Raw genomic sequence first — 22,232 nt, 5'->3', positions numbered from 1 at the left:
AGAGGAGCCAGCCAGACAGACAGACAGGCAGACAGATATTGTATCTTTGTCACTTAATTATGCAATCCATCATAAAAATGGAATACAATTTTTAGCTGTATTTGATTTACCTTCTTATTTCAACAACGTGATAATGGAATGAATTAACTGAATTGTGTATTATGTAATTACAAGGGTTTTTTTTGTTGTATTACATTTCAGAAACGAAAGTTCAATCAGCATGAAAATAATAATATTATCAGTACTTCTCAGTTTTGCAGTCTGTGCTCAAGCAGGCAGTGAGTATAACACCCATCACCATCTCTATTCTGCGTTGAATGATAATTATTTTTGTTTTCTCAATTTTGTGCGAATGATTTTAAAAAGTCCCTGTCAGACTTTGAACGCCATAAGCATCGTAAACAACATTATAGCTTTAAATGATGCTGTCTCAATTGCTATGTTTTCATGTTTGTTCGGATGGATCTGAGTATAGTTTACACTTTTTTTTCATTTTCAAGCTATTACCATCGCCTCTGGAACTTTCTCCGTAACTAATCCATCTGCTCCGATAACAATCAATGAAGCAACAGCTACTGCAGTCACTTTTGATGTTGGCTTGGCAAACGATGATTCCACGGCAGTCACTCTAACTTCAGTTGAACTGTACTTGTCGGACAACACAAACCTGGCCGCAGCAGGAGCAAAGGTGTCAACAGCAATAACAGTCACTGGAGCCCCTTCCTCTGTTGCCGGTGATGATGATGGCACTTCTGGCCAGGGTCGGACTAACGGTATGACTGCGAATGTCCAAGCCGACGCCACCAATTGTGCTGCCTACAACAAGTTGTGTATCAAAGTGGTGCCGGATGATGCTGTTGACTGTGTTGATGTCACCACTAACTGTGTTGGTGAGCGTATTGATTCGTTTCTTTCAATGAATCTCCCTTGGCCTGTATCTGAGACAATGTAGAATTTAATTTCCCACAACCACCTTAGTAGCATTGAGCTAAATTTTCTGGAAATTTTGAGTTAGTGATAAAATAGCGTCTTGTGGATTTTTAGCAGAAATTCACGTTCATTGGTATGGTTTCGATAGGTCTTATAACTTCTTATATTAACACAGAATGCTACAGCCACCATTTACAATAGTCTGCATTTATGTGATTCTAGTGGACAATTTATCTACACAAAATACTTAAAATTACAGTTCACACAAATCTGGCATTATTGTTATTTATTGTATTTCCTGAATCTGATGTTGGATTTTTCATGCCCTTGTATTCCACTTGAAAATTGTAACTTGGATAAGCGCTTACGATAATTACTTTCAATTGACGTTTTGTAAATGTACATTATTTATTGTCATTCTGTCAGCATATGGGGATATCTTTCACTGTGACAAAGAGATGAAATGATTATGCTTGATTCTATTTTTGAATTTGATTGGAATAATTTGGATTCCTGAGAGAATTCAATTTATATTCTAGTGCTGGATTCCATCTTCTGGATGTTAATAGATACGTTGTGGATTCTATTGTGTATTGTAGGGATTCATTAAAATCTACTGTGCTATAGCTCTCTGGATACGGTATATTTCAAACGTTATTTTCAATTATTTAGTCCAGCGTATTACCCCATTGCGACCAATCCAAGAGATTGCCTCTTATGAAGGCATAAAACAGAAGAACACCAAGCTAACAAAAAAAATTGTTAAACGGGTATTGGACATGTGTCGACGTCTGAAGCTGTAAATCATGGCTAAGTCGTTATGCAACTTTATAAAATAATGGGAGTATGGTTCTTTGCAAGGTTAACAATTTCTCATTTTCTCCCTGGGTGACAATTTAAATATTGGAAATATATATATTTTTTCAATAATTTACCTGATGCTTTGTCAAATACACAAAAAATAAGAAATGATTTGTAATTTTGAGTTAGCACGGAATAAGTATGATTTTCAAATGTAATACACTACATCGATTATATTTCCTATATATTATGTAATTCATGATGCATTTCTCATTATTTACCTATAACTGTCTGCAGATGATGACACTACGCCAGCGCCTGATGCCTCAGATGCACCAGACATGACTACACAAGGTAGCATATTTTTACCGTACGGAAATAAGTTTCGGTGTAAAAAGTGTATTAGTTTATATTACTGTCTGTCTCAGCTGATTCCTACTGCCCCTTTTTGACTTAAGCTCCATTTAATCTTAATCCATCTTTGTGTTTCTCCATCCACCTCCCCATTTGCAAGTGTAACTGTTACCATATGTCACGTATGTCATCGCTCTTACTGTGTTTCTGACTCTGTCTAGCACTTTCTCCGTCGTCATTGCAAATCTGTTTGGATACCTTTGCCAAAACTCTTTCGCTCTCTCTATTTTTTCATAACGCTGTCACTTTCTTTCTTTCCTACACAAGCACATTTGAATAACTTTTACCATGGAAATCTCTCTCTCTCTCTCTCTCTCTCTCTCTCTCTCTCTCTCTCTCTCTCTCTCTTCTCTCTCTCTCTCTCTCTCTCTCTCTCTCTCTCTCTCTCTCTCTCTCTCTCATGCAAATAGGTTTTCATTTACGACTCTCCACCGTTGTGCAGAATGCAATAATCTTGGAAATGTGTTGTAATTCCCGTCCTTTTTTCGCCAGGTGATGATGAATCGGGATCAGCACATTACTGGCCCAGTGTATCGGTGATGTTGATTCTCCTCCTTTCAACTCTGCTATTTCGCCAGGGTTAAATAACAGGTATGTGTAATTTTTACTGACACATTAACCCTTAATATTTAGCCAAACTGCCTTTGTTCTCAGATTTAAAATTACGAACGGAAATGTCCGAGTAGATAACTTAGAGAACCTCGTTTCTGGACATACAGAATATTTTATGGAGAAAGTAGAATGACATTTACCAAAAAGATTTAGGTGTGTTATACATGTTGACGTCATGTACACAAATATATGCATTGGTTATGTGACTTTTTTTCATAAAACATGTCTCACTTGGACAGGTGTATATATTGATCAGAAACAACTGCTAAACCCGCGCTTTCACTCAATAATCTCTCTCTCTCTCTCTCTCTCTCTCTCTCTCTCTCTCTCTCTCTCTCTCTCAGGATATTGTGTGGATTTATGACGGTGCTATGGATGACTTCAAACGAAGTGTGTACGATCGCTGGTCCCGTTTGTAGAACGACTCCGTACTCGAGATTCACACGAGGAACAAATACAAAATATCACCGTCGTTGTACGCTGATATTGTCGCTGTTCTGTCAGCTTGATGCGAGATTCTCTCCAATTATTCTTTCTATGAACCGATATGTGAACAAAACACATGTCAGAGGCTGAGGCAAATCATTGTATTCTGAATATTTACTTGTGTTCTTCAGTTGAAGGAGAAAATCACTTGTAGCTGAGAGGAATACATTCGTCAGACAGCCTTTAGCAACAAATCATTTTCCTTTGTGATTATTTTATCTAACCGAATAAATAGTGTGTGAATTAATTCAAATACCAAACAGGTCTTGTCTTATTGATTTCCCATGTTTTTGCGTTACCGAGGCTAACATATCCTAGCAAACGTACTTTGCCACATTTGTATTTTTCAACTTGTGATAACACATTTACTTAACTAGCATATATACTTGAAATTCACACTGGAGTAAAGGCATGATATTAACTATCTAGGGGTAAAACTTCATCTTCTTATGGACAGTGCACCTAACGACATTATTTCATTGAGACACAAAGATGGTCAGAGAAACTAAAAAGAAAGCGAAAGAGATAAACAGAGAGACGGCTAAAGACAGAGAGACCAGAAAACAGCAATTGGCTGAAACAGAGGCAGTCAGATTAAGAGCGTCAGACAAAAGGCATTCTTATTTTCTGCAGTTTCGTTACGTTAATGACACGATTAAATTCCGGCAAGCGACGATGAAATCATCAAAAACATACTTTTTATGTATCGCCATTCTTGGTCTGTGACGTGTTTTTATTCTGTTTTGCCCCTTACGGTTACCACGGCACGTTGACACGGCACGAGGCCTGCAATAGCGCCATCACTCATGCCAACCGTATTTTCTTCATACTGTACAGTTGACTTCATTTGTACACTTAAAAGCACATCTGTGCAGATATGTTCACCACTGCCAACAACTGCTTCTTGACTGCAAGTTTTTTTTTGTAGAATTTTTACACTTTTTCGAGAAGCGTTAATACATGCATATGCAAATGGTTTCAGAAAGCAGTACCCTTTTTTCAAAAATGCGTGGTACACTTCATCGGTGGCGTGTTTATTCACTACTAGTATGGATGAACAAGTAGTGAATACATTGCGAGACAGTGCTCTTGTCAGTTTCGTTCGGTAAGACCGACCTAAATCGAGTTGCTTGAAATAATCGAAATATCATTGCAGTAACTAAATATTAACGCCTTGTTTCAGCCCTTTCACGACTACATGTAAGACAACGAGGTCCCTTGGTTACTTTGAATAAAAGCACGTCACATTCACAACGGTGGACAGAGCGAATGATTCTTTTGTCTCCTCGCATGCTACATCAGACATTTGTAGCGCATCCATAATCACTGCTATAAAATGACTTTTAGAACACCACTGCCCAAAATATTGTTAACACCTAGTACCTGAACATGAGGGCTATTGTACCCGTTTCTGTACTCCGAGGGAGTTACTCCCTATCACCCTTACTTACAGTTCCGGCTGTGGAAACGCAGCTATCTGTGGATGTGGCAGGGTACCGAGCGTCTATGCGGGTCACCAAAAGGTCAACCTCGCCATGGATAGCTGCAGGCCACCTCGTAGTAAAAAGGGGTCAATTTCAGCGACCTAACTTGGGTCGGGACTTTGAACGGCAAAATAAACCAAAGTGAGCGTAATTCATGAGATAAGTGAACAAATAACGAGAAATCACCTAACGTTTCACTTATTTGTTTTTCTTTGCCAGATTTCAAATTGGTATGATGATGGAGAAGATATACGATTAAGAGATAAATAGCACTGTTTATATTTACTTTCTCAATGTTATATTATTATTATTATTATTATTACAACTCTGGCAGGTCATCAGGACAACAAATTAAGTAAATTTATTACAGTGCTATGGATGACGTAAAATAAGGATTTCACCGCTCTTGGTGGAGGCAGTTTGCCGAATGACTCCGTACTCGAGATTTACTGATTGATGTCTTTGTTTCACATATTACATTTTCCAGCACACATCCATTTAAAGGAAAGAGCAAGGCCCGTAAAATGTTCTCTTATATTGATGGCTTGCTTAACTACACATATTGTGTGTTTGCTCAGGATATGTGCATTTTAGATTTGAAGCAATGAAACGAAGAATTATATGATATATCTTGTCGTTTTCCCTAATTTTAATATTCAAATGTTATATAGGTTTTCCATTAGTGTGCTAAAGTACACCGCGTTCACTTGAATATCTTCCATCGTCCCTTTTTCAAGTAAGAAAAAAAAGGAAATTTCATGACTCCGGAGAGAAACGAGACTAGCATAGAAATGATCTGGAGACAAAGATAGATAGATAGATAGATAGATAGATAGATAGATAGATAGATAGATAGATAGATAGATAGATAGATAGATAGATAGATAGATAGGTAGGTAGGTAGGTAGGTAGGTAGGTAGGTAGGTAGGTAGGTAGATAGATAGATAGACAGATTTGCAGCCTCTGCTTCATCAGGTCATCATACAATCAAAGGACTTGCGTCGTATTTTAACGTATGATAATGGAGGGCAGCAAATGCTATCATCGATAATTATAGTGATGAACTTTAGTTCTCAGATAAAGTTGTCCTCTGAAGAATGGGATGTCTGCAATTCTGCAAAAGTTTCACCCCTCTCCCTCTCTCTCTCTCTCTCTCTCTCTCTCTCTCTCTCTCTCTCTCTCCCTCTCTCTCTCTCTCTCTCTCTCTCTCTCTCTCTCTCTCTCTCTGAAAAAAAACCCTGATTGGAGCATCCATATAACATTCAATGAAACACTAATCTTGTGTGTTTTGTAAAAGTTAACACTGACGAAATGAAATAGGCATGTTGATACTGCATTCTTTTCAATTGTAAGACGTTAAAGGTTCAAAAAATTCAGTTGAATGCAATGAATTGGTTGTTGTGTACATGTCGTGATGGTAAAGGTTAAAGTGACTTTTTATTTCTTTCATAGTAACACATCGTATCTATGAGTGTACACTCATATGTAGTTATCCTACTTGAAAGCGGGCTACATTAATCACAAAGTTCATAACGATAGTTCTTTCACTTGTAAAAACGAAAGGAGGCTATAGTAAAAGTCTCGGCGCAGAGAGATGTCAGGTGTTGTCTTGTCCCCTGCCTCATTTCTACCGCTGGCTGCGTTGTTCACGAAAATATGGTCAAGTATGGGTATTGCAAGCATGGCTGTCATTTGCCTACACAACGAGCGCAGTGATTGCATTGCATTTATATCCAACTTAGCGCTATCTCCAAATTTATATTTCTTTTGTCAATGGATTGATTTTACCTCCATATATCCCAAAACAAGCATCCTATGTCGTGATTGAGTTAAAAATGGGACAACACTTATATTTGAGTCACTGCCGAACATGCGAAAGTGGTATAGTCTGTTACGTCTGAAAGAAGACTCACATGACAATCGTCATTTCACCACTAAATACCATCACAAAAGTACAGATTCAGAGACTTTAATGTGAAGCCGCGCAAAGAACTTACATGTTCCGTGTTTCTATGTCTAATTTCCACGCTTGCTACTATACAGATGTGCTGATAACATGATATTGTCAGGTGACTATGCTTTTAAGTCAGGCATGTGTTTGTTACAAAATTCATGCCAAACCTTTAACCTTGTGACAAGTAAGAAAGCAGTGATATTCAAAAATATGACATAAAAGTTAACCATTCTTTTTATACTCTGGAGCTTTTGAGAAAAAATACAATTATGTTCTCGCATTAGATGCTCCCTCAAAGTTTACACAGATGGAAAGCGGCACGCTCTCTGCCCGCAGTGTAAAGTATAGTTGTATCTAAGAACTTCCATGCTTCATTAGCGCCCTTGAACATCGCCTACGGAGAATAGCAGCGTCACTCTCGGTGCCACCACGTTTCAGCCTGTGGAGCTACAAATCCGCAGGCATGAAGTGTCACCCTGTAATCGAATATATCAAAGCTGCAGCAGGCTATACTTGCCTTGTTGGGTTATTTAAGAAGAGGCAATGGGTAATGTGGACAACGGCCTCTACAATCACTCGTTCGTGATGCAGTCACACGAGTGAGAAATAAGGGGGCTTATATATTTATCGCGTGCGCTGACCAAGTTTTCCGTAAATAAGCCTTTCAGGCATGTTATTTCAAACTGGCACAGGCAAAGAACTATAGGGACTATTCGACAGGAATTCATGCACTTGTGTTATGAAGTCATGGCTAGGTCACAGCTGACATGACTGTGCTCACCTGTATATGGTCTTACACACCAAACATCGAAACTGCGATTGCGCTAGATCGGCCGAAGTGCGACACAAGCGGCGAAGCCGCGAGCTGCGAGGGAGCGTCTAACTGCTCCTGACAGGAATGTGATGACGTCAAAAAATGGGCGGTCTTTTCCATGCGTTTAGGGTAAGATTGTGTGTAATAATCCGATGAGTACCGATTCCAATCTCATATTTAATTTATTGCGGAATGCGTCTAAATCACAGACCTCTGCACTCGCAAATTGATTGAATTCTTTACGAATGCACTATTTGTGGTGGCCCGTTTTTAACCCCGAGGGGCTGGAAATAAATATCACTGTCTTGGGTTTCCGTAAAACGTTTTTATCATCATAACTTGGAGTAACAGTGCTCCGTCGGAGCTCCGATACTTTTTGCTTTTTTTCCCTCATTGAATGACATAAATTCTCCAAACGCTATATCTACAACGACCAGAAGCCAATCAACGCCATGGGAGTCGGAATTGAGCTTTGAAGGGCCCAAATTGGCTGTTTTTCACACCCAAGAAGTTGGAAAGTGGTGCGTATGGTAGCGTATTATTATTATTATTATTAATCTTTATTTCAGGCCATGAATGCCCATAAAATTAAATAATAGAAGCAAAAAAAATATATAGAAGTTAAAAAGAGCAAAACACTTAATAAAGAACCTTTCTACAATGTTTCCAAAAAGCTGAATGAAAATACGAATCAGACTCTACACAGGTACGGATAACTGGGTTTTCACTCACGGACAGACGCTTACAAAATGCGAACAGCAGTCTTCGGTGAAGGGAAGCAAAATTAAAGATGTTCTTGGTCACAAAATTGTGACTAATACTGACGTCACGCTTCAGATCAAAAATCAACCTCAAGGCATTATTATAAGCTATCCTCAGTTTTGACATTAGTTTAGCACTAAAATTACACCACACGTTCAAACAATAAACACTATACAAAAAACTTTTAAAAAGGACACATTTTACTTTCTGAGAGCACTGGCCAAAGTTACGAACAATAAAATTGGCTCTCGCATAAAAACTACGAAGCTGTCTTTGCATATCTGCATCGTCCATCCCAGTGGAGGACATAATGTAGCCAAGATTTCTTCGAACTTACAAATTTAAGAGAATTACCATACAAATATACATGAGGAATTCTATCCTGCTTCCAAGATTTCGGAAAAATAGCCATACACTCAGTTTCTCGGTATGAAAGAGAATATCATGCTCGTTACCATAGTGTTCACAATGTTGATCAATTTTCGTAAAGCTTTCACAGATGGACAAATCAAGGCCAGATCGTCAGCATAAAATAAGTGATTCATAATATGATTCGCTAAATAACATCCTACGCTAGCAGACTGTAGCTTCTACTTAACTGGTCTACATAAATAGCAAAAAGTTTTGGTGAGAGAATACTTCCTTGTCGTACGCCATTAGAAACGTGAAAAGGATTGGAATCAGCTGATGCCCAGTGGACGTAAAACAGCTGATTACTATACCAGTACTGCAAAATACGAATAATAAACAATGGAATGTTGCGACTAATCAATTTTCTAAACAAAGTCCAGTGGTTGACCCTGTCAAATGCTTTCGTGGCATCCATGAAACACAGAAAAACAGGCCTTTTATAAAAATCAACAATTTCCTTAAGCACAAAGATACACATGTCAGTAGAATGTTTGCTTTTAAAGCCGAATTGAAGAGCACTAGTTTCTATAAATGAATCAATCCTGTGTAAGATACATAATTCCAAAGTCTTCGAAATAGCTGTTACAATTGCAATGGGCCTATAGTTGTCAACGGATGTAAGATCTTTTGACTTGTCTTTCACAATAGGGCATATCGTAGCATACATAAATGTGTCGGGTAAATAACCATGTATAAAGAAACTGGTAAAACACAAACTCAATAGAATGTATAAAATTGAGCTAGCATAAATCAAATGCTCTGCGGCAATGCCGTCTTTACCACTTGCTTTCCCCTTTTCAAGCATTTTAACACAGCGAGTAATTTCGTCTACAGTAACCACCATATCTTTGTTAAAATCAATTTCTTTCAATGACGACAACACAAAAGGCTTGTCATTGCAGTTAGAGACTGAGTTAAGCAGCTTCTCATAGTGATTTTTCCACATGTCAGCAATGTTGTCATGCCCACAGCAACCACCTACGCTAGTTGGAAGGGGACAGCTCCGATTGGCGGTAACAGATTTCCAAAATTTGCGCGAACCTCCCTGCGTCAAATTGTTAGCTAATGCATCCGCCTTAGCTTGACCTTCATCCCTTTTACATGCCCTGAGTACAGACTTAAACTTAGCACGAGTTTTACGCATGAGACCAAACAGCGGACCAGTTCTTGGTCTACCATTAGCGGTCCATAATTTAAACGCATCGCGAGCGGCATTATGAAAGTTACGCACATGCTCATTCCACCCTGGAACTGTGTTGAAACCGTTCCAGCAGACGTAGTAGTAATATTATTGTGAGCTGCTGTAGTGAGACCAGTAACAATATTTGAGTACAGAGAGTGCAAACCGTCAATATGGTCGATATTCTTACAATTACAGTCACGACACTTTAAAGCATCTACTAGCATATCTATAACACGAAGTAACCGATCTGAAATGTGCTTGTAAGTGGACAAATTCTGTGGAGTCGCTTTGATCCAATTAAAATTCTTCTTAACATTGTTGTTATCAAGACCAAGAGGATCAGTATGAACAAGATCTACAACGTCAATATTAACGGAAAGCGGAAAATGATCCGAGGAAACATAGTCGTACAGAATGCGAATACTAGAAATAGCCTTGTGCACTGCATGGGTACTCAAGATATGGTCTAACCAACAAGTGCTACCATGAGCTTCACTAATGAAAGTAAAATTATCACTGCTTCTACCCAGCTTTTCGACATCAGAAACATGCAAATTATTATCGATACAGAAGTCAAAAAGCTCATTTGCAAATAAAGTGCCTGGGTTTGCATTAAAATCGCCTAAAATAATCACATTTGCAGTATCAATCTCACTGACAATGTCATTGATTTTCGCCAGATAATGCATATAACTGTCAAAATTGTCATTCGAACAAGTGGGAAGATAAGTACATAAGACAAAAAGTTTCCCTGAGGAAGTTAATATCTCAGCGCCTAAGAGCCTTGTGTCATTTACAAATTTGATATTGACGAATTGACCAATGGACTTACGCCACATGATAGCAACCCCACCAAATGGACGCCCAATACGAATTCCACATGTATCATCGATGGCAGTAACACCGACGGCATCGAAGTCCTCATGAATATTTGAAAGCATTGGAAGCTCTGCTTTGGTCAGCCAATGTTCTTGGACAAGAATAATATCATGATTACAACACAGAGAATTTAAAGTGTCAATGGATGATTTTAAACCGCGACAGTTATAAGAGATAAGACGTAAAGTCATGGACTAAAAAAGTTAATAGAATCTGCGGATGAGTATACCATCGGGCCAAATCGCAGGGTTACGTACTTTGACAGCTGACTCGCGCGTGGTTTCAACAAGGAATGACGAGTAGGTATCAAACTTCGTCTTCAGCTGTTCACATTTAATGTCGACTTGGCAACGGCCGTTGATGTAGCGGATGACGTCATTCGGGGTCGTATTTGGCGCAAACCTTGTAACGAAGAACTTGAAAGGTGGGTTTGGGCGAACGGACTTGATGGCGGCACCCTCATCAAGTTTCGCTGTCCCAATAACAGGCTGAGGGCGACGTCTAGGTCGGCGAGAAACCAACGTAAATTCTGCCTCACGATTCTTTGGTTGTATCTGGGGATGCTGTTCAGGGTGGCGGGTTTTCGGAATATCAACGCCAGACACATGCGATTGGACCACACCGGCATACGAAATTCTATGCGTCTGAAGATCTTTGTCTGAGGAACAATGAGAATTCGGCGGTTTTTCCACAGCTGCAATTGGGCTTCGGAATTCTCCACCTGTTGAACATGGCACCTGAAACCTCGCCTTTCTGAAAATTTACAACGGCACTTTTCATATCACACATTTCTTGGCGTATCAATTGAACTTCACTCGCTAAGTTAGACATCTCAGAACGTAATGTAGTGTCTCTCAGTTGTGCCATTTCGCACCGTAAAGATTTAAGTTCTGACATCAGAGTACTGACATCAACATGAGTGGTATCTATTGCAGGCAACCTAGACAAATCTTTGGCAGCGAAGCACGGGAGGTCTTCGTCATCGATTTCGTGAACCAATTTAACCATGTCTAACATATTTTATGACGTTTATTTTGTCCCTGTCGTTTTATCAGTCTTCCAGGATCATTGCAGCATAGTTCAAACAGGATTCTCTTAGCAGACTCCACTTCACTATCACTGAAATGGTCGCAACACAGCTTCACCAGAATGTCAGTTGTAAGAATATCAATTTTGTTCGTAAAAAACATAAAAGTTCGTTAATTACCACGCCATCGTTTGTTGTTCGTGTATTTGCACCACCAGCTTTGCTGCTGTTACTACCACCAAAGCGTTTCTTGTTACAACACTGGCAGAGATGCATGTCACCTTGGCACAACTTCACTTTGCAGGAGTACTCTCCACAGTCTCGCAGGTTAGCGTCATACTGAGCAATTTCAGCTGGAGACACTACCATGTACCTCAGTCCGTTACGTAATACCTTTTCATAAACAAAATAGCTTCGTCCGACGAGCTTTCAGCGTTTCAGCCCTTCACCAAGAGAGAAAGAAGTTGAACCAAATTCTCACGTAGAGGACGAAAGTATTACGGTTTTGACACCAACACAACAGCCTCGGACCATTAACGGATCATTTGGTTCGGTAAATCCACAAACAGGCAGGAAATTGAACACAAAATGTTGACGTTTTCATGAGAGCCAGACGAGCGTAGCTAAGCGTGGCTAGCATGCAAATATCATATATACTCCGTTCACTGTATGGTCTTCAATCAATGAGCAGAGCTGCAGGTGGTTTTGCTGTCTCTTTGTCATCAGTCTGACTGTTACAGGAGCTGCTTTAATTGTACACGCTCAAGAGCAATTTCATTCCTGGCTTGAAAATAGTGGCAAACTTTCCACGGATAATTTGGAGAAAGAGAGTACTTTGAACATTTGAAATCATGTTCTACTGAAAGTGTGCTACGTGGCCATGTCCACCATTACATAACATGCACCTGGACATTGAACTTTCAAACTGGTGAAGCCGGGGACGTGGCAGTCCTTCCGTACCTCTCTCGCTTTCTACAACAAGCCGGTGATAATGAACTAAATCCCGGGCCTACAACTCGTCAGATGAAACTCTCAGCTAGAGGGGAATTGGTAGACACAGACTTTGAAGAGGGCGACACGGAAGACGAAACAAGTGAGTCGTTGCTACCAATCCTAAAAGCTATCCGTACGGACATGAAAAGTTTGAGAAAAGATATGAGGAGTGTTACAACAACAGTTAATGATATTCAGTCGAGACAAGATGAATTGATAGAAGAAAACAGAAAATTGAAAAAAAGAGTCGAACAACTCGAACGTGAAGTTACAGGACAACGCTCTCAATCATCTCGGAACAATTTAATATTCAGGGGAGTAAAAGAATCAAAAGGTGAGACGTGGGATGATTGTGAGAAAGCAATAAGAGAAACATCACAAACGAAACTAGGTGTGTAAAATGCTGAAGATGAAAAAGAAATTCAAATTGAAAGAGCTCATAGACTGAATATTAAAACAGGAAAAGATGTCCCTCGACCGATTATCGTAAATTTTGTGTCATATAAGGCGCGTTCTCAGTATATGTATGCATATATATGTATGGCCAAAGTTATGTGTGTTTGTATGTCTGTATACATACATACATATTACCCCCAACCGGAGCTTTTTTCCTGCATTGTACCGTTTATACATGCACATCGCGATGGACACAGACCGATTCGTCGTGATCGATGCCCTGCTCATGACATTTTTACAAAAAGTTGATCCGACAATTCCACACATGGAAACATAGAATATCGAAACGTGGCGATGCAAGTACTGAAAAAAATCGACGGAGACATTGTACAAGAAGACATAGAAGTAATACATCGAGTTGGACGACAAGATGCACAAGCTCAAGAAAGAGGCGACACAGAACAACGAAGACCAAGACCAAGACCGATTATTGTACGATTTACAAGGCGACAGAAACGTGACAAGATATATAAGGACAGAAAGAAGATAAAAAACACGACAACGGACATGCTGGGTTACACAGTTAAGAATAATATTTTTGTTAATGAGAATTTGACAACATATAGACGCAATTTACTCAGACAATCTAATGAAAAGCGGAAAGCTTTGAGATATAAATTCTTATGGTCACACAACGGTATTGTATATGTGAAAAAAGATCAAGGTATGCGGTCAATAGTGATTCGTAACGAGAGGGACCTGATGAAGATAGTTTAGACTTGAAATTTGTCAAAAAAAAAAATTGAAATAGTTATCTAAAATTTTTGAGTGATTTAAGTTTAGTATGGATACTTTTGTAAATGAGAATATCCAGAGAGTTGAATGTATGGACGCTCCCATTACTCCCTCCTATTTCAATGACACTTTTAATTCCAAACTCGATCAGTCTTTAGCAATTTCCCATGTAAATGTACGCTCACTGAATAGAAATTTCGAAGATTTCAAACTTTTGTACGAGGACTTATTGAATGAGAAGTTTAAAATTATAGGAGTCTCTGAAACCTGGAATATGACTAACAGTGACATGTTCAATCTGAACTCTTATGCATTGGAATACAACTGTCGAGAAATGGGAAGGGGAGGTGGTGTTGCTGCTTACATCCATAGTTCTCTAAAATATAGAGTATTATCTTTTCGAGTTTTGCACTCGGAGTCACTGTGGCTAGAAGTTTGTGATAAAAATTACTCTTTCATTATATGTATTACGTATAGGACACCAAATACAAGCATAAGAAAATTTGAAAATAGTGTTTTAGAAGTACTGGATAGTATCAAACTTGACAAAACACATTGCATTCTAATTGGTGATCTAAATATGGACTTCTCAAAACAAGATAGTGTAGAACAGTTTTATACGAAATTGACATGTTTAGATCTTAAACAGCTCATTTTAACGCCAACACGAATTACAAATACCTCCAAAACTATTATTGACCATATTTTTACCAATATAAACCATTGTCCAGTCTACTCTGGTACTTTAGTTGGAGATATCTCCGACCATCTACCAGTGTTCACAATCTTTGAGAATATCCACACCAATAGTGGTGTATCTCAGACCGATACAGTATTTTATAGAAGTTATAAGAATTTTTCTCCAGATAATTTCAGACAAGAGCTGTCAAGACAAACTTGGAACAAGGTTTACATGCATAATGATGTAAATGAAGCTTATAATAATTTTCTTTCAATTTTTATTGAATGCTGTAATAGACATGCTCCAATAGTATCACGGTCACTTAAATCGGTCTTAAAACGTAAACCATGGATTACTAAATCAATAAGAAAGTCGATTAACAAAAAACACTCTTTATATGCTGAGGTTATTAAATCAGGTCATGAAATGAGCAAAGTCTCAAAGTATAAACGTTATAGAAATGCACTGACAACAGTTTTAAGGTTTGCAAAAAGAGATTACTACGCTACTCTTTTCAGGGAAAATCATGGAAATTCAAAAGCAACTTGGAATACCATCAATGAAGTGCTTGGCTCTCGTAACAGAAAGCCATGTACTTGTTTGCCTGACCAGCTCATTGTAAATGCAGATGAGGGTACTCCGTTAACTTACAATAACCCTCAAGATATTGTAGATGGTTTTAACAAGTTTTTTACGGGTATTGGTCCAAGCTTGGCGAGTAAAATTTGTAGCTCTAGTTCTTCATATGAGGAGTTTCTCTCACACCCCTCAAATCAGTCTTTTTTCTATTTCCTACATGTGAAGCTGAAATTGTTAGTCAACTGAACAGGCTTGACATGAAAAAGCTGTTGGTTATGACAATGTGTCTGCAAAACTGTTAGTCAATGCTGCAGAACACATTTCTGGACCTCTTTGTTATATTTTCAATCTATCTTTTACAAGTTGTCGAGTCCCAAATGCCCTAAAAGTAGCCCGAGTAGTTCCAATTTTTAAGAAAGGGTCAAGAGACATTCCTGGAAATTATCGACCTATCTCTGTGCTACCACTTCTTAGCAAAATCTTGGAGAGGATTGTAAATAATCGATTAGTTACGTTTTTAAATAAGTATAATCTCCTCTACAAACATCAGTATGGATTTCGAGAGAAACACAGTGCAAAACTGTCATTAATTAATTTACTGAACAATTTGACGCAACAAATTGACAAGGGAAATACTACAATAGGAATTTTTCTAGACTTCGCCAAAGCGTTTGACACCATTGACCACTCTATTCTTTTATCAAAGCTCCATAATTATGGTGTCAGAGGAAACCCATTCGTTGGTTTACTGATTATTTAAATCAGAGATTCCAATATGTGTCAGCAGATGGTATTAGTTCTATGAAATTGCCAGTTACGTGTGGAGTGCCTCAGGGATCAATACTTGGACCGACCCTGTTTTTGATTTACATAAATGACCTACCTAATTCATCTGACTACTTTGATTTCGATTGTTTGCAGATGATTCGAATCTTTTCCACACATACTCGAGTGATACGAAATGTATAGACCTTTCACTAGTAGAAAGCCAGTTGAGAGATGTAACCTGTTGGTGTGATGCAAACAAGCTCACTATAAATATTAAGAAAACCACCTATGTATTTTTTCACCAGAAACGTAAATCGGTGTATTTACATGGTAATATTTGTGTTAAAAGTGTGCCTTTAATTCAGTCTGATCAAGCGTCATTGTTGGTGTAAATATAGATGAGAACCTAGCTTGGAAACAACATATTACTAGAGTCAACGCACTAATTAGAATTTTTAGAATAAGAAATTTTGTACCACAAAATGTATTAGTATTACTTTATAAATCATTTATACAACCATACATTACATATGGTTTAGAAGTATGGGGAAATACGTATTCATCCTATTTAAATTCCATTCTTATCACGCAGAAAATGTGTATGCGAACAATGACTTTTTCCGGATTAAGAACGCCGTCATTACCTTTATTTTTTAAATTACGCATCTTAGATGTTTATAAGCTTTACAAGCTGCTTGTTGGTAATTTTGTATTTGATTTATATCAGCAAAATGTACCACATCCCATGATAGACTATTTCCAAGTTGTGGATCATTGTTATGACACCCGTCAAAAAGTAGGGATGAATTTAACATTGCCGAAAATGTACACATGTAAAGGTCAATCGGCAATTTCGTATACGGGTGCTCAATTATGGAACTCGTTACCTAATGTAATTAAAGTTCATACTTCCAGGCATAGCTTTACAAAAGCACTGAGAGAGTATCTGTTACAGGAATACCTACAGTGAACTAGTTAAATCATAATAGTCGTCAAATCAATGTGTAAGAATTTTCAGGAATACCTCGCTCTGATATCGAACTTGTATCATATAAATATAAAATAATGTTTGTAGAACTCTTTGTATAACAGCGTACGTGTTAACCTAATATTTTATTTTGTAAATGGGCCAGGCTCGACTAGCGAACAGCTATATTTTCTGGCTCCACATTACCACTGAAATGTAAATTTTGTATTTGCTTGTTATGACTTGTGAAGTGTTCTACTACTTTTCATGGTAATAAACCAAACCACCACACATGGAAACATATAAGGCATGTCCAACGAAATTTTGAGTCGCTAAAACTATAGCTATTCCCGAGAATCGAATGGGGATACCGTCGATCGTTTTATTTTAATGGCTCAGTAACGTCGCGGCTAGGCTTCAGTCGAGTCGTCATGTAAGGCAAGGCTTAATGTGGACGTCGTACCTGGCGATTCCGGTTGGCGAGAAACAGGTGCAGCCAACGAACAATGCACTTTTCATAAGGTCCTTACTATGATTAGATATATTGTGCATGACAAATAATGTGAACTGACTAATTTTAAGTCAAGAGGGTAATTAATAAGCTGTTCATAATTTGCCCTCCCACAGAAAATGTTTCGACTTACTCTCCCACACTCAAACTTCATTTTTACCCACTCTCCACTTATTTTTGCCTGTTCCCCCCCCCCCTCACTGTGAATTTTTGAATCTCCCTCACCCTGTGGCGGAAAAAAATTGCCAATTTCCCGTGCCCTGGAAACAATTTCCCTCAAAAAGTTTTTCGCCAAGCCCTGTCCCCAGGACAATCAACCGATATCCGCCCTGTCCTACAAATAAAACTAAAATTTGCTCCCCTGCCACCTAAAAACATGTCCCCTGCCCTAGCAAAATTAAAATTTCCCTGCCCTCAAAAATTGCTCGTAGAATAGCTTTTTCGATGAATAGCTCCGTTGGCTGCACCTGGAGAAACCAAAAACCTACACCTCAACGTAAGTTCAATTGAATAAATGAGTAAAGCATAATCTTATGAAAATGACATAGGAGGCAAAAACATAAAGTCACTCAACTAACAACGATAAATGTCCTTCATCACACAAAATGTCACTCACAACAGAACAGAGTTTCCGTAAAGTAAAAATGTTAGGATGTATCTATGGGCGAGAAATGTGTCACTGCAAACACAACAGTCCGTCACAAGAAAACATTGACGAGAGATCGGGATCCGAGTTGACACTGGCGGAGACCGGTGACGGCAGCGGTGTGGCCACAAACAAACATGCAATGTGTGTCATCGAACTGAATCTCAGTTTTATGGAGACGTGCTACAGACAAACGTCCCTGAGATCACTGATGGCTGTAAAAACAAGTCAACATTGGTACTGACGCTTATGGTGATACACATACGTCTGTGAGCATTTGCGAATGGGGGGGGGGTGTTCAACTATTAAATCCCAGCGTTCTTGGCGTTTTTTCTCCTTCATATATACGGCAGTATATATGAAGGAGATATCAACTATGGCCACACAAATTGATGCCACAAAAACAGAAAAAAAACATTGCCACAAAAACATTGAGTCTTATCTTAACCAACCAAGCAATCTTGAGACCTACTTTGTTGTTTTTGGTCAGGTTTTATTGGTCGCAGGTTTTTCATTACTTGTTTTCTGAGCTTAAAAAATCTTACTTCTAATGGAAGGATTTTATCCCACATTGCCGCAATAATGGTTTCATAAAACATTACACAAATAGATAAATTGTCAAACCATCCATTTAAAGTAAATTATAATGAACTGTACCTTTCCTTGAAACGTGAAGGGTCATTTTATCATTTGTCAATCAACCACAATAAATGAGCTTCAGTTATTCGAGGCGAATTTGCTGAGCATGCATTTGCACTTGCAGAAAAGTGACTTGTTTGGTCATCTTTGAGCCATCCTGAGTCATCTGTCTTGTTTATCTTTGCACCAATTTAGTCACTCAGATCAATTTCAGTAGGATCTTGAATATTGCTGCCCTTTAAATATATGACCGCAAGTGGGTGTGGCAGAGTCCTTCTATAAATACCTTTATCATTATGGGTATAGTTTTCTGATTTGACAATGAAGATATTTGTCTTTTGCCACTTTTGACGATCAGGTTTCATGTCATTCGTCAGACGTTGTACCCTAAGCTTTGCAACCGTCATGCTGCAAACAAGTGTCTAGTTTCTGCTAAAGTGTCATTCATAGGCAGCAGGAATACCAACCTCTTGCATTTGGCACCAATTCAGAGCACTTGGTAAGAAGTTTAATTGCATTAAAAACACCAATGTTAGATTTAGTGAGGTGTGAGTTGCATCTTTGCAAATCAAGCATTCTTAAGACCTATTTTGATGAGTATGGTCATGTTTTATTAGTCGCAGAATTTGAATCTCTAGTTATCTGACCTGAGAAAAAAACTTTCAAGAACATTGCAAACAGAGGGAGTTTATCTTCTAATGCTTATAATGGTGTCAAAATATTACATCATGTCTCTATTTACTAAGTAACTTGCGAGACCAATTTTTGCGTCTTTGGATACATTTGATGGGTCAATTGTATATAATACTGTACAATGCAACATATATATCAAAAGTGAAGTCAAAACATCACCGATGCCCTAAAAAGAGTTGCAAAAGAGGCATATAGCCTTAACTTATCTTATCATTGATCATCTTTGAGATTGATTTTTAATATTTGGCAGCATGCTAGGTATCGAGGAACTCACTTTTCCCATTACATGAAACGTTTACGTAACATTTATAAATTAAATGAAAATATGATCTCAGGAAAAGCTGCCATATCATATAATATGTAATACTTCAGCTGACTGAGTATTTAATGAAATTGATTTTGGTGGCATTTGGTGGCGCGTTTATAATACTTACCTGTAACAATGTACCAAAATACTAATTTACAATTTTTCGACCAGAACTGTAAGATTCGGTAAGATTCTTGCACAAAATCATCCTTCATCGCTTTTGTTATTAGCAGGGCCATTTATATTGACAGTTGCTTGTTATACTATACTCGCAGAAAATACAGATGTCACAGCCAGTTGATTTAAAGAGCATCTGTAACTTCCTGTGGAATGTGGAGGGTCATCTGCATATCCATTAGAAATGAATGTATGCACTTCTGGGGAGCGGGTTAGCCTTGACTAAAAGTTAAATGCAAAGTGATTTGACTGATTCATCTTTCAGCCGACCAAACTCACAGAAATCCGTTTGAAGTCCATACCAATTTGGATTGTGATCATAAAGTAGAATAAAGGTTTTGCAAAATCAACAACAAAATAATATTAGATAAGAGATAAATATAAATATCTGTACATGTTCATCAATATTTTACGTTTTTCATTTTTTCTCTTCTACGTTTGTATGTATGTGTGTGCCAGTTGTTATGCCTGTTATTTGTAGAAGCAGTTTTAGTGTGTTGCGGCTCCCATGGCTAGCATGTAGGCCACTGCACCATAACAAGACACAGCATGGGCACCTAGCAGTTGTGGCTCTTTGTCTGCATACATTTTGGTTGTTGATATGTTTCTTATCAGAGTCCAATAAAAACTGGCACAAGCCATCAAAACAGTACAGGTTAGTCTGCAATCCATCTATTGGAGAAGTGATGTGATAGGAAACACATCAGCACTGTTATATACTTTTGGTTTCATTCCGAGACACAAGGAAAAATGCACATGCATAGACCTTTTGATGTCAGGTAGTGGATTTGAACTAGTGATGAAGATTGCTTTCGGAGGAGCAAGGTGTCAATATGTTTAATTATTAAAACAACAACAATTCAATGAAAGATTGGATAATTGTACTGCTATTAAACTGGTAAAAGTGCTTCGGATGGGTGTCAAGCGAAAAACATTCATATTCTTGATGACCCTATCGCAGAAACAATAAAATTGTTTGCAGCATGATGATTGCAAAGCTAAGAGTACAACTGTAAAGGGATAACATGAAATCTTTTCGTCAAAAGTAGCAAATGACAAGTATCTATATTGTCAAAAAAGAATAATTTAATTCATGTAAATGGATAGCTCAACAATTTATTTGAGTGGATATGTGAATTCAATGGCCTGACAAACGGACTCAAACAAATACAACTCTTTGTGTCGAAAATGCTAGATAAATTAAGATATGGTGTAATGTTTTAGGCAACCATTATAGCAGCTATGCGGGATAAAATCCCTAAATTAGAAGTAAGATTTTTCCAGCTCAGAAAACAAGAAATGAAAACTGCGACCAATATTGTAATGTATTAGTCTCTAAGATGCAATTTCAGCTAAGATATACCTTGATATTTGTTGTGGAAACAAAACAAGATAGGTCCAAAGAATGCTTGGTTGGTTAAGATGCGACTCAATGTTTTTGTGGCATCAATTTGTGTGGCCATAGTTGATATTGGGTTGTCATTTTGGCTTTCAATGAAATATTTTACATTTTATACAACGAAAGAAACTTATCCTTCAGCCTTGAACCCTTAATGTATTAGTCTCTAGGATGCAATTTCAGCTAAGATATAAATTGATATTTGTTGTGGAAACCAGCTTAGCTGCCATCTTGGATTGTAAGTATCAATTTCAGATTTTCATGGTTGATTTTACAGCAAATATAACAAAATATACCAATTCTTTGACTCGTAAAACATGCCGAAAGACACCAAGATCAGTGGCATAGTGTATTGAGATATGACTTGTGACATACTGACATCTTGGATTTTTATGCAAATGAAGGGTTTCAAATGTCTGCTAATGAAAGATATGAATTACTTGACCCAATATACCTGGCAAAGGATATACTAAAATGACTCCAACAGCTTCTCATGGAGCTGAGATATGGCATTTTACCTGTTTTTGAGGTCATTTTGGCAACCATCTTGGATTGTTATGCAAATTAAGGGTTGCACATGTTCAGCAATGAAAGAAATGAATTCCTTGGCATTGTTTACCTGGCATGCGACACTACAATCATTTTGATAACATTTCAGAGAGCTGAGATATCACTATTTACATATTTGGCGGCCATCTCGGCGGCCATCTTGAATATATTAAAATGCCCAAGGGTGCCAGGGTGGCATCATGCAGATCCTGATTCAGTAGGCTTTGAAGATACAGAAACCACCGAGAACCATTGTGGGGCCGACATTTTTGGGTTTTGTGCTTCGGCACCAGACTAAACGTGACGTCATCCGTGCGACGAATCAAAAGTCAACATGCACTATGCAGAGTTCACATTCTGAGCAGTGGGGCGCT

At 38.2% G+C, this 22,232-nt stretch overlaps 1 protein-coding gene across 1 annotated transcript; it reads left to right on the top strand.

The window, feature by feature from the left end:
- Positions 1-204: 204 nt before the first annotated feature.
- Positions 205-3,503, top strand: LOC139124251 (uncharacterized). Its single transcript, XM_070690388.1, has 5 exons — positions 205-278; positions 501-890; positions 2,029-2,085; positions 2,638-2,736; positions 3,102-3,503. Exons 1-4 carry the CDS (start codon positions 221-223, stop codon positions 2,727-2,729), a joined length of 597 nt encoding a protein of 198 aa, XP_070546489.1. The 5' UTR covers positions 205-220; the 3' UTR covers positions 2,730-2,736; positions 3,102-3,503.
- Positions 3,504-22,232: the final 18,729 nt, after the last annotated feature.

This window comes from Ptychodera flava (genome assembly GCF_041260155.1).
Source record: "Ptychodera flava strain L36383 chromosome 23 unlocalized genomic scaffold, AS_Pfla_20210202 Scaffold_23__1_contigs__length_28996876_pilon, whole genome shotgun sequence".
Lineage (NCBI taxonomy): Eukaryota > Metazoa > Hemichordata > Enteropneusta > Ptychoderidae > Ptychodera > Ptychodera flava.
Note: the sequence above shows the minus strand (reverse complement) of the source record. Positions and strands in the feature narration are given on the sequence as shown.

Coding starts and splice junctions, on each gene's coding strand:
- LOC139124251 (XM_070690388.1), top strand. CDS start 221: ATGAAAATAATAATATTATCAGTACTTCTCAGTTTTGCAGTCTGTGCT. Junction 279..500: donor AGTCTGTGCTCAAGCAGGCA/GTGAGTATAACA, acceptor TTCATTTTCAAG/CTATTACCATCGCCTCTGGA. Junction 2,086..2,637: donor ACCAGACATGACTACACAAG/GTAGCATATTTT, acceptor TTTTTTCGCCAG/GTGATGATGAATCGGGATCA.